The sequence below is a fragment of the Microtus pennsylvanicus genome, chromosome 3 (assembly GCF_037038515.1).
Source record: "Microtus pennsylvanicus isolate mMicPen1 chromosome 3, mMicPen1.hap1, whole genome shotgun sequence".
In the NCBI taxonomy this organism is placed as follows: Eukaryota; Metazoa; Chordata; class Mammalia; order Rodentia; family Cricetidae; genus Microtus; species Microtus pennsylvanicus.
In genome coordinates, this window is record NC_134581.1 from 76,192,200 (window position 1) to 76,204,976 (window position 12,777).

Genomic DNA, 12,777 nt, shown 5'->3' on the forward strand with positions numbered 1-12,777 from the left:
GTTCTCTTGCTGTTGTCTTTCCCTACAGCAGCTCCTGGAGTGTAACAAGTGCCGAAACAGCTATCACCCTGAGTGCCTGGGACCAAACTACCCCACCAAACCCACGAAGAAAAAGAAAGTGTGGGTGGGTACAACACACTGTGCTAACTCCACGAGTATTGTGGTGGCCGCGTGAGGCTGGTGGCTCGCAACAGTATCCCCTGCTTTAGTGCCCTGTGGAGCGAGTGTTTAACAGTAATTCCAGCAAAGAAGTCTAATCTAGGAATAGCTGCATGAGTCTTTCTAAATAACAAACAGCACTAGCCTAAGAAAGTCCTACTGAGGGGCTGGAGAGATGGCTCAGTGGTTAAGAGCGTTGCCTGCTCTTCTAATGGTCCTGAGTTCAATCCCCGGCAACCACATGGTGGCTCACAACCATCTATAATGAAGTCTGGTGCCTTCTTCTGTCCTGCACGCATACGCGTAGAAAGAATATTGTAAACATAATAAATAAATATTAAAAAAAAAAAGAAAGTCCTACTGAATGAATGCCTTCTGTTTTCCAGATCTGCACCAAGTGTGTGCGCTGCAAGAGCTGCGGATCCACAACTCCAGGCAAAGGGTGGGATGCACAGTGGTCTCATGATTTTTCACTGTGCCATGATTGTGCCAAACTCTTTGCTAAAGGTACCTTGTGATAATGTTTGTGGGGGACTAAGTGGAAGGAAATGGAAAGCCCTGCTCACCGTGTCACAGATGGGATTTAGACAGGTGTTCTGCTCTTGCTCTTTTTATGTCTAGTTTGTTTTGTTGTTTTGTCTTGAGACAGGGTCTCTGTGTAGTTTTGGCTGTCCTGGAATTCTCTATGTAGACCAGAGTCACCTTTAACTCACAGAGATCCTCGAGCCTCAGCTCCCCTACTTCGGGGATTAAGGGTGTGGCCACCACCCCCTACTTCTTGCTTCTTTATTTGCATAGACAGCCAGCTTGGAGCTTCTTTCTAACATTATAGGAAGAGCTGTGGGGGGTTCTATTATGCTCACTAGAAACAGCTGTTCCGAAACAGTGGTGCCAAATTGTGGTAAACATACATTGACTTCGGAAAGGCGTTCAGGTGGTGTCTCTCAGCAGTTCATTTCAGTAATTACCCTGGAAGTCAGGCCTGATGACACAGGAGTTCAAGACCAGCCCTGGGAACTCAGCAAGAACCTATCTTGAAATAAAAAGTAAAGGGGCAGGGGAGAGCTGGGGGGTCGCCAGTAGAGTTTTTACCTAGAGATTGCAAGGCCTTGGGTACAGTCCTTAGCTTGGCAGAAAATAACTGCTAAGACTCCAGCTAATGCACTCACCCCACAGTCTTATGACTTGTAATAAAGATGATAACAAGTGACTATCATTCCTTTTCTCTTTGTCTTGAGTCACTGTCTCACTGTTCCTTCTTGGTGTTGGAATTGCAAGTTTCCTCCACCCCCAGCATAGGATACTTTAGATAAAGTAAACAGATATACTTAAAGATATTTATTAAATAGTAAAAAAAAAAGTACAAGGGATACATTGGTCAGTCAGATTTATAAAGGTTATACTTAGAAATGAGTCTTTAAAAGTGCTGGTCTGAACTCTGAATATAAAAGCCGCCAGAAGAATAAGGAGTGAGTGAAAATGAGGACCTGACCACGCCAAGGAGCATTGTAGATGTGAGGGAGAGAGTACAGCCAGAGACATCTGGAAGAATCCAGACTGAACTGGGGGTGGGGCGAGAGAAGAGAGACGAAGAACCAAGAGGGCAAAGAGGCCAAGAGCTGAGGACCGAGAGAGCACATGGGTGAATTGGCAGGTTTATATAGAAATAAGAAGCTGGGGGAAGAGAAATGAAACCCAGCCCCTGTGCTAGAGAGGTTTAAGGTAGAAGGTTGGGAGGGGGCATAGGTAGTGAGTGAGCCTTGTCCTGGCTTTCTTTGAGACCTGACAAGGAAAAAATTTAAATAAATTATTTCTTACTCCTGTGTTACTGCCTCTTTAAGAACCCAAACATTATGTTTAAAGGAGATGCTGTCTTTTCTGATTCCCTCCCCACACACTCACCTTTAATCCTCCTGCCTCTGCCTTCGAGTTACAGTTGTACACCACCACACCCAGCCTACAGTTTTTTTGTTATGTTCTCATTACAGTCTACCTCAATGCATTTAAGAGATGTCTCAAGAGACTGAGTGGTGTGTTCGAAGCTTTCTGTGAATGCTCTAGGAGCTCAGGCTGTCTTGATACCACAGATGTGTGGCCGTCCAGTCTAAGCACTCTGCTGGTATTCATTAGTGACTCCAGAGGACTGGGGTTTAGACTAGGGTAACACATGTAATCCAAAGGCTTTGAGAACGTTGGTGTGGGCCAAAGCCTTGTGTAACCTTGGCTTTCAGGAAACTTCTGCCCTCTGTGTGACAAGTGCTATGATGACGACGACTACGAGAGCAAGATGATGCAGTGTGGGAAGTGCGATCGATGGGTCCACTCCAAGTGTGAGAATCTCTCAGGTACAGCAGGTTGGAGTCTTTTGTTGTTGTTTTCAGTTCTCTCTAGTGCTGCATGTACAGTACTAAGACTGTGGGGTATCATTTGGGTTCTTTGTAGTTTAGTGTTTAGTCTCCAGAATAAGCAGCTATACTGGCTTCTCGTTGCTGTGACTAGTTACCGGGAGGCAGGCTTCGTTCTGGCTCATGGTTTAGAGGGCTGCAGTCCATTGTGGTGGGAAGGCACTGTGACACTAGCCAGAAAGCAGAGAAAGGGCAATGCTAGTGCTCAGCTGGCTTTCGCCTTTTCCTCTTATATTCCGTTAGAAACCCTAGCCCATAGAATTACATGCCACCTAATTGAGGGTGGGTCCCCCGCAGTTAAACTTCTTTAGGAACCTCTCCCAAACACACAGAATCCCATCACGTTGGTCGTGAAGATGAACTGTCACAGCAGTGTTGTTTCATTTGTGCATTTCTCTTAAGCACTTACATTTCTGGGCACCAAACCCTATTGGTTCCCCAAACCTCTTGGTTTGATTTGTGTTAATTAATAATACCCTCTTTTGGGGTCAGAATGTGGATATACTATAAGATAAAATGGTTCTCAACCTGTGGGTCTCAACCCCTTTGGGAGTCAAATGACCCTTTCACAGGGTTCACCTTAGATCATCAGAAACCACAGATATTTATATTACGATTCATAACAGCAGCAAAACTACAGTTATGAAGTAGCAGCGAAACAACTTTATAATTGGGGGTCACTACACCATGAGAACTGTATTAAAGGGTCACAGCATTAGGAAGGTTGAGAACCACGGCTCTAAGAGATGAACCAGCCTAGCTCAGATCCTAACGTGCTGCTCTGTGGGTCAGAGGAATAGTTAGCTTTTCTCCCTCTCCCGCCCTTCAAGGCCCCTCATTGTTCGGTTTTGTTTCCCTAGATGAGATGTATGAGATTCTATCTAATCTGCCAGAAAGCGTGGCCTACACTTGTGTGAACTGCACTGAGCGGCACCCTGCAGAGTGGCGACTGGCGCTGGAGAAGGAGCTGCAGGCGTCCCTGAAGCAGGTTCTCACGGCCTTGTTGAATTCTCGGACTACCAGTCACTTGCTTCGCTACCGCCAGGTGGGTCAGAAGGCCTTTCTGTTCTGAGAACTTGATCTTGGGTGGTTTAACTAGTAATGAAGTAAGGCTGTTTCTGTTTTCTGCTTAGTTGTGCTTCATTCTTCATTTACTTTTTATAGAGTTTCTTCTCTTGGTCATAACATTAGGGATTTTAGAACTAAGAATAGGACCTTGTGGTTGGAGGGATGGCTCAGCAGTTAAGAATGTATCCTGCTCTTGCAGGGGACCCAGGTTTGATTCCCAGTGCTCACACTGTGGCTCACAACAGTTCCAGGGAATCTACTGTCTTCTCCCAACCTTCCTGGGCACCAAACACACATGTAGTTCACATAATACATGTAGGCAAAGGACTCATAAAATAAAATAAATAAATCTAAAAACAAAACAAAAAACCAAAGTAGGACATTTGGTGGAGAGGAAAGAGGAAGTGGGTGCATCTTCAGAGGCCTCGCTTCTAAGTTGTCTGGTCCTGTGTGGTAGGTTATGTTTGTAACTCCAGCACTTGGGGGACAGAGGCAGGACTGAATAAGTAATTCCCCATTTCAAAAGACAAAAATGAAGGCACTTTGGGCTTCATCTGCTATTACTGATGGAGATTCAGTAAAGGACTACAAGAGAGCAGCCTAATCTGAGCTGCTTCTTGGAAAAAGCTAATTCTGACTGAAGAGTCCGGGCTAAGGAGACCTGAGTCTGAAGGCAGTTTTGGCAAGCAGCGGAAGAACCCATTGTGGATTTCTCATTTACAAAGTGGTCTTTGAGAACATAAGCAGTCCCCCTGGGAGAGCGAACGCATCACCCGAGTGCAGAGCTAGGTGCTGCTTAATCTTTCAGTATAAAGTCCCAGCTTTTTTTTTTTTTTTTTTTTGGTTTTTCGAGACGGGGTTTCTCTGTGGCTTTGGAGCCTGTCCTGGAACTAGCTCTTGTAGACCAGGCTGGTCTCGAACTCACAGAGATCCGCCTGCCTCTGCCTCCCGAGTGCTGGGATTAAAGGCGTGCGCCACCACCGCCCGGCAAAGTCCCAGCTTTTGAATCATATGCTGTGGTATGCAGAATTCAATTCTCTCTCTCTCTCTCTCTCTCTCTCTCTCTCTCTCTCTCTCTCTCTCTCTCTCTCTCTCTTTGATTTTCGAGACAGGGTTTCTCCGTAGCTTTTTGGTTCCTGTCCTGGAACTAGCTCTTATAGACCAGGCTGGCCTCGAACTCACAGAGATCCGCCTGCCTCTGCCTCCCGAGTGCTGGGATTAAAGGCGTGTGCCACCACCGCCCGGCTTTCAATTCTCTTTCTACATTTTGGGTCTTGGAGATTAAATTTACGTTGTCAGGCCGGTGGCACACCGTTACCCTCTGAGCATCTCTAGCCCCTAAAGTCCCATTTTTGGAGAAGGGAAATTAATGGTTATCTAGTGTACTTCAAGGACTGGACAGTTTTGGCCTTTTTATAGATTATTGAGCACAGTGCTTACTGTTTTCCAAACAAACCATTAGAAAATAGGACCACTTTTAATTACTCTAGTTAAGAAATCCCTGGTTATTTTCGTGTTCTGTGTTTCTAGTGCCATCTTCCTAACTTTAATAGAATGTGCACAGATGATAACAGAAACCTCTTTACTGCCACAGGCTGCCAAGCCTCCAGACTTAAACCCTGAAACAGAGGAGAGCATACCTTCCCGAAGCTCCCCAGAAGGGCCGGATCCTCCCGTTCTCACTGAGGTCAGCAAGCAGGACGAGCAGCAGCCCCTAGACCTGGAAGGAGTCAAGAGGAAAATGGACCAGGGCAACTATGTGTCTGTGGTATGTCTCAAGCATGTGACCAAGTTTCAAGTGTTTCTTTCAGTCTCCTTGACTCTTTGGGAGTACAGCTGGGTATAAGTAAATTTCAGAATAATTTGTGTTGTTATATAGGTTTTATGCAGCTTCAGGTTTCTAGAATATGAGTTATTTCAACTGTGTGTTTCAGAAGGGTGCTGATGTGGTAGTACCTAAAATCATTATTTGAGTTGACTCTCCTGAGTTAAATTATTTTTATGTTACAAGGAAGCACCAAACTGCTTAAGGAAAATGCTAATGTGACGTTAATGTGTCTCCCTTTGTAAGCTTAGATCTGAATGTTGGGCCTTCTTTATTCTTTATAGAGCGGAACCATAAACTTAATGTTTTAAGAATTTATAGAGTAAACTCATTCACTGTGTCATTCTTACTTGCTATTGAGTTGCTTATCCATTTGCATACAAATATAGAAAACCGGAGCCTGTTTTGGTCACTTACATGACAGAGCCAATTTGTTTGCATTCCTGCCTTATTAGCCTGACATCTCTTGATTGTCTCAAGTTAATTGTGAACTGAATCCTAAAGGCCTCAGAGAGTAATTACACTGTAGTAAAATGTGTTGTGGGGTTTCTGTTGAGCTCCTGAGCTGGGTGACAGTGGAGGGAGGAGGAAGTGGTTTTGAGAGCACAGTACTGTTTCGTGAATAATTAATGTTTTATTTTTGTATGCAGTTGGAGTTCAGTGATGATATTGTGAAGATCATTCAAGCAGCCATTAATTCAGATGGAGGACAGCCAGAAATTAAAAAAGCCAACAGCATGGTCAAGTCTTTCTTTATCCGGGTGAATGAGATTAATAGTTCATGGGGGGTTGTTTTTGTTTGTTTTGGGTTTGGTTTGGCTTTGGCAGGATTTCTCTGTGTAGCCCTGGCTGTCCTAGAACTAGCTCTATAGACCAGGCTGGCCTCAAACTCACAGAGATCTGTCTGCCTCTGCCTCCTGATTACTGATATTAAAGGCATTCACCACCAGCGCCTGACCATTAGTTGATATTTTTAATGGTCACTATCTGTAATGGCTCTATGAATACTTCTTTCTTTTCTGTTATTTGTTTTACGATGTGGTGGGTTTAGTTTTTTTTCTCTAATTCTTTGGAAGGAGATTGGGAAGCTGGTAAGGTTACTAACATGGATGATCTTTGCCTTGGCCTGAAATTATCCTCAGATAGACTGAGACACTGGTCTGGGGTTTGTTTTTATTTGGTTTCTACATGGATCTTCTCATTTGAATTCTGTTTGTTTTCTTTTAGCAAATGGAGCGGGTTTTTCCATGGTTCAGTGTCAAAAAGTCCAGATTTTGGGAGCCAAATAAAGTATCAAACAAGTGAGTAACAGTACCTGACGACAGATCAGACGTCACGCGTGTAGACTGAGGCTGACGACTTGTAGATCAGACGTCACGCGTGTAGACTGAGGCTGACGACAGATCAGTCGTCTCACGTGTAGACTGAGGCTGACGACAGATCAGACGTCGCGCGTGTAGACTGAGGCTGACGACTTGTAGATCAGACGCCGCACGTGTAGACTGAGGCTGACGACTTGTAGATCAGACGTCACGCGTGTAGACTGAGACTGACGACAGATCAGACGTCGTGCGTGTAGACTGAGACTGACGACAGATCAGACGTCGCGCGTGTAGACTGAGACTGACGACAGATCAGACGTCACGTCACGCGTGTAGACTGAGACTGACGACAGATCAGACGTCACGCGTGTAGACTGAGGCTGACGACAGATCAGACGTCGTGCGTGTAGACTGAGGCTGACGACAGATGAGACGTCACGCGTGTAGACTGAGGCTGACGACAGATCAGACGTTGCGCGTGTAGACTGAGGCTGACGACAGATCAGACGTCGCGCGTGTAGACTGAGGCTGACGACAGATCAGACGTCATGCGTGTAAACTGAGGCTGACGACAGATGAGACGTCTCGCGTGTAGACTGAGACTGACGACAGATCAGACGTCGCGCGTGTAGACTGAGGCTGACGACAGATCAGACGTCGCGCGTGTAGACTGAGACTGACAACAGATCAGACGTCACGCGTGTAGACTGAGGCTGACGGCTTGTAGATCAGACGTCACGCGTGTAGACTGAGACTGATGACAGATCAGACGTCGTGCGTGTAGACTGAGACTGACGACAGATCAGACGTCGTGCGTGTAGACTGAGGCTGACGACAGATCAGACGTCGCGCGTGTAGACTGAGGCTGACGACAGATCAGACGTCGTGCGTGTAGACTGAGGCTGACGACAGATCAGACGTCGTGCGTGTAGACTGAGGCTGACGACAGATCAGACGTCGCGCGTGTAGACTGAGGCTGACGACAGATGAGACGTCACGCGTGTAGACTGAGGCTGACGACAGATCAGACGTCGTGCGTGTAGACTGAGGCTGACGACAGATCAGACGTAGCGCGTGTAGACTGAGGCTGACGACAGATCAGACGTAGCGTGTGTAGACTGAGGCTGACAAGAACCAGGTGTCTCATGTTTGCAGACTGGGGGTTTCTGAGATGTCTTCTGTGCTGGTTTGGAAATGACAAATGTTTGTGTTGGTTGTGGACTGGTGCTTTTTCCCTCACATTTGCATCTATCTTATAGAAGACGTAGTGTGACATTGCATGTGGACAGTATGTGCTGGAACCATGTTATTGATCTTAGTGTAAAATCTGTTTACTTAGTTCAAACTGCCTTTCCTTGCTTTTGATTCTTAATATGTAAACTTCAATTTTTATTCCAACAACCTATGTATTTATTTGTTTATTTGTTTAATGTAGCATTATCATTGTTTCTGGATATTTAACCAAAAGTTATGCATGAAAAAAAAGAAAAAAAAAATTATGCATGCAGTCTTTCCCCTACTGCAATACTAGGTAGTGAACCTCATATATACTAGTCTACCACTGAGGTCAATCCCCAGCCATACAAGTCACACGAAAAATAGTTATTTAAGACGGGTGTGGTCATATTTACTCGCATTCCCTGCAGTTGGAAGACTAAAGCAGGAGGATTAGGAATTCAAGGCCAGCCTGGATTAGATTGTGAGACCCTGTTCCAAACAAAATTAAATTTTTAAAGTGTTGAGTATAGTTAGGTGGTTTTCAAACTCTGAATTGTTCTTAAATTGTGTGCAGGGCTTATACATGGTCCAAGACCTGCTGATACCAAGAGTTGATTGTTTTGTATGGCGCTGGGCATGCCGTAGGCCCTTAGTAAATACTTGTCGATCGATTGTTTCCAGCAGTGGGATGTTACCCAACGCAGTGCTTCCACCTTCACTTGACCATAATTATGCTCAGTGGCAGGAGCGAGAGGAGAACAGCCACACTGAGCAGCCTCCTCTAATGAAGAAAATCATTCCAGCTCCCAAACCCAAAGGCCCTGGAGAACCAGACTCACCCACGCCTCTGCATCCTCCTACACCACCAATCTTGAGTAAGTCATTAAAATGAGTAGACGTTACCTTCTCTTTCTAGATGCAAGTGATTGGCTTCGTGAATCTAAATTTAATGTACTGAATATCAGAAAGGAATTTCAGATAACACAACTATAAACACCTTATAAAAACGTTTATTTTATAGACAACTTAAGCTGAAGTCTCCTGTAAAAAAACATAGTATTACTAATTTTAACGATATATCTTTGGGGTTCTAAGGTACTGATAGAAGTCGAGAAGACAGTCCAGAGCTGAATCCACCCCCGGGCATAGATGACAACAGGCAGTGTGCACTGTGTCTGATGTATGGTGATGACAGTGCTAATGTAAGTACATGGGATCCTGGTTAATAAAACCTAACGTGAACCGTGTGTGTGTGTGTTTCGAGACAGGCTTCCTCTGTGTAACAGTAGACCAGGCTGACCTCAATCTCACAGAGATCCATCTGCCTCTGTCTCCCAAGTGCTAGGGTGAAAGGTGTGCACCACTATTCCTAGCTAAACCTTTTGTCCTTAGTACTTGATAACTGTATTTACTTGTGAGTTTATGGCAACTAGAGTTGTTTTTGTTTCTGTTTCCATTTTGAGACAGGGTCTTACCATGTTGTCCAGGCTGGTTAAGAATTTCTGATCCTCTTGCCTCAGACTCCTTAGTAGCTAGGATTATAGACAAGTAATACTGTGCTTAGCTTTAGAGATAACTTGTCTTTATATTTTAGATAGTTTTTAGATGTGTATGAAAGTCTTACCAGCATGTATGTATGCACACCACATGTGGAGTTTAGAAGAGGGTGTGGGATCCTTTGGAACTAGAGTTATAGATACTTGAGAGTCGTTGTGTGGGTGCTGGGAACTGAACCTAGGTTCTTTGCAACGCAACAACTGCTCTTCTCTCAACCAACTTCAGTCCTGGCGGTAGAGAGTTTTAAATAACTGCTGAGTTTCTTCAAAAGGTGATTTACCCTAAATGAACTTATTGATAACTAATCCTCAAAATATTTCATGAAGTCTTAATCAAACTAAAGTTGAACATTATATAGCCTGGGTTAATGTAATATAACTGAATGGTCAAGAGCCCCAATTCTGACAGACTGCCTGAATTCATTCTGTGCCTTCCTGCCTACTAACTTTGGCAAGAGCTTAACCTCAATGACCCTCAGTTACATCCTTAAAATGAAGATGATCATGTCTTTTTTAATTCTTACTTTTATTTTATGTGTATGGACACAGATGTATGTCTTTTCTTCATGCATGTCTGTGCATGCAGTGCCTGAGAAAGGGCATCAGATCATCTGGAACTAGAGTTACAGATGTGTGTGAGCAGCCATGTAGGTACTAGAGTCAAACCAGGATTCTCTGTAAGAATAGAAAATGCTCTTAACTGTTGGACCATCTTTCCAGTCCCCAAGAAAATAATTCTTAACCTAGCATGGTTGTAAGGATTAAATGGAATAATGCATGTAAAATCTTTATTTAATGCCTTTCCATTGAGAACTTAAAGTGCATCATTTGGGGGAATGTGGGTCAGTAGTAGAATGTCTGCATGTGTGAAGCCCTACTTCAATCTTCAGTCCACAAGCACTTCGGGAGAAAAGTTTTTGTGCAGTCTGAGAGAACTGGATTTTTTTTTCCTAATCTGTAGCTTTGGAGCCTGTCCTAGAACTCACTCTGTAGAGTAGGCTGGCCTCGGACTTACAGAGATCCACCTATCTCTGACTCCTGAGTGCTGGGACTAAAGGCATGCACTACAACTACCCAGCTGAGAATTGAATTTAAAATATGTTTTTTAAGTAGTTTGCACACTTATATAAAGCTTTCATATACTGATCTTTTGCTTTCAATGGAATTACAAAATATTTTCATTTTATGAAAAAAGAATTAGAATATAGAAGAAACATTGAAAACTGGATTATGATTCAATCTCTAAAGAATTATAGTTGCTTTCTTGAGGTGTCTTGTCTGAGATAAAGTTAATATGAACTTCTTTGGTATTATGTTCTTTAGGATGCTGGCCGCCTGCTCTACATCGGCCAAAATGAGTGGACACATGTGAACTGTGCTTTGTGGTCAGCAGAAGTGTTTGAAGATGATGATGGATCACTAAAGAATGTGCATATGGCTGTGATCAGGGGCAAGCAGCTGGTAAGAACTTAGTATGTACATTTATAAAGTGGACTCAGTGTTCTGGGCACGAATACAGCCTCCCTCATTGACAGTGTTGTCAGTAGCTTGGCAGTAAGTGCTGGTGTGTGTTGCAGGTCTGATCCTTTGAAAAAGGAAACAAAAGAAACACAAAAACAGGACCCAGAGATACACTGACTGCTCTTCCAGGGGATCCAGGTTCAATTCTCAGCACCCACATGGCAGCTCACAACTGTCTGTGGCTTCAGTTCCAGGGCATCTGACACCCTCGCACAGACATATATGCAGGCAGAACACAAATGCACATGAAATAAAAATAAATAAGTCATCAAAAACAAAAGCTTTTAAAAAGAAATAGAAAAACAAAGCATCATCTGACTTGAGCATCCTTCAAATATACGAGGAACATCAATTTCAGAAGCCCAGTTAAGTCAGCGTTCTGAAGTTCCACAAGATAAACCCATGTATGTGCGTGAGGACAAAGGAAGATGGGAACTTGTCAAAGCAGCTGGGAGCAGTCACGTTTAGAAGCTAGAGTTTGATCATGAAAGGTTACCAGAAGGATCGTAGCCAATAGACAAATAACACGTGAAAGGAGAATGTGTGGGTTGTGGGAAGAACAGACAAAAGGACACAGACTGTCTAATAGAGTAAAAGTGATGAGGGCTTAGAGAATGGAGTGTTTGAATCATAGAATAAGGTAGTTTAGCAGTGTCATGTAATACTGCAGAACTATGCTAGCTAGCTTTATGTCGGCTTGACACAGCTAGAGTTATCAGAAACGGAAATCTATTGAGGTTAATCACTAATTAGTGATTGATGAGGAGGGTCCAGCCCATTGCAGATGGTGTCATCCCTGGACTGTGATCCAGGGTTCTGTAAGAAAGCCGAGGGGGCTGGAGAGATGGCTCAGTGGTTAAGAGCATTGCCTGCTCTTCCAAAGGTCCTGAGTTCAATTCCCAGCAACCACATGGTGGCTCACAATCATCCGTAATGGGGTCTGGTGCCCTCTTCTGGCCTGCAGGCATACACACAGACAGAACACTGTATACATAATAAATAAATAAAATATTTAAAAAAAAAAAAAGAAAGCCGAGCTGAGGCCTAGGCAGTGGTGGTACACACCTTTAATCCAAGCACTTGGGAGGTAGAGGCAGATAAATATCTTGAGTTTGAGGCCAGTCTGATTTACAGAGAACTCCCAGGACAGCAATGGTTACACAGAGAAAGCCTGTCTCAAAAATAATAATAACAACAACAGGAGGAAGGGAGGGAGGGAGGGAGGGAGGGAGGAAAAAGCAGGATGAGTAAGCTAGTAAGCAGTACCCCTCCATTGCCTTGGTATCAGTTCCTGCCCTGTTTGAGCTCCTTCCCTCACTGCTTTTGATGATGAACTGTTACATGGCACTGTGACTGAAATAAACCCTTTCTTCCCCAAGCTGTTTTTGGTCATGAGGGCCTAAGGCAACTAGTTTTTTACTAGTAAAATTTTAGTAAACACTGAGTTGCTTTGAGATGTAACAACTTTCTTGCAAGTGTATGTTTTTTGACATTGATCTTTGTAGTTTCAAGTCTAATAAACCCACTATGTATTCTCGGAATAACTTATTTCAGTTCAAAGTGTAAATACAATTTAAGTGTTTAAATTTCCTTGTTACTACTTTGTGGTTCATATTGTTTCCCCTGTAGCTTAGCAGACTAACAAGAAAGTGTACATGGGATGCTCAGAAGGGGCAAACGTCTTAAAATGCCTGCCTGTCTAA

The 12,777-nt window shown here is 43.8% G+C and overlaps 1 protein-coding gene across 6 annotated transcripts in view; it reads left to right on the top strand.

The window, feature by feature from the left end:
- The window catches only part of Kmt2a (lysine methyltransferase 2A), an 85,892-nt gene that overhangs the window by 47,712 nt on the left and 25,403 nt on the right, over window positions 1-12,777 (top strand). For 4 of the 6 annotated variants that reach the window (XM_075966115.1, XM_075966114.1, XM_075966117.1 and 1 more), the window contains exons 12-21: window positions 29-124; window positions 546-666; window positions 2,391-2,513; window positions 3,425-3,609; window positions 5,227-5,400; window positions 6,108-6,218; window positions 6,685-6,758; window positions 8,679-8,872; window positions 9,093-9,199; window positions 10,877-11,014. In XM_075966115.1, the coding sequence (XP_075822230.1) occupies window positions 29-124; window positions 546-666; window positions 2,391-2,513; window positions 3,425-3,609; window positions 5,227-5,400; window positions 6,108-6,218; window positions 6,685-6,758; window positions 8,679-8,872; window positions 9,093-9,199; window positions 10,877-11,014 (1,323 nt within the window). The remainder of the gene's footprint in view (window positions 1-28; window positions 125-545; window positions 667-2,390; window positions 2,514-3,424; window positions 3,610-5,226; window positions 5,401-6,107; window positions 6,219-6,684; window positions 6,759-8,678; window positions 8,873-9,092; window positions 9,200-10,876; window positions 11,015-12,777) is intronic. The other 2 variants (XM_075966113.1, XM_075966112.1) reach the window with 2 other exon arrangements.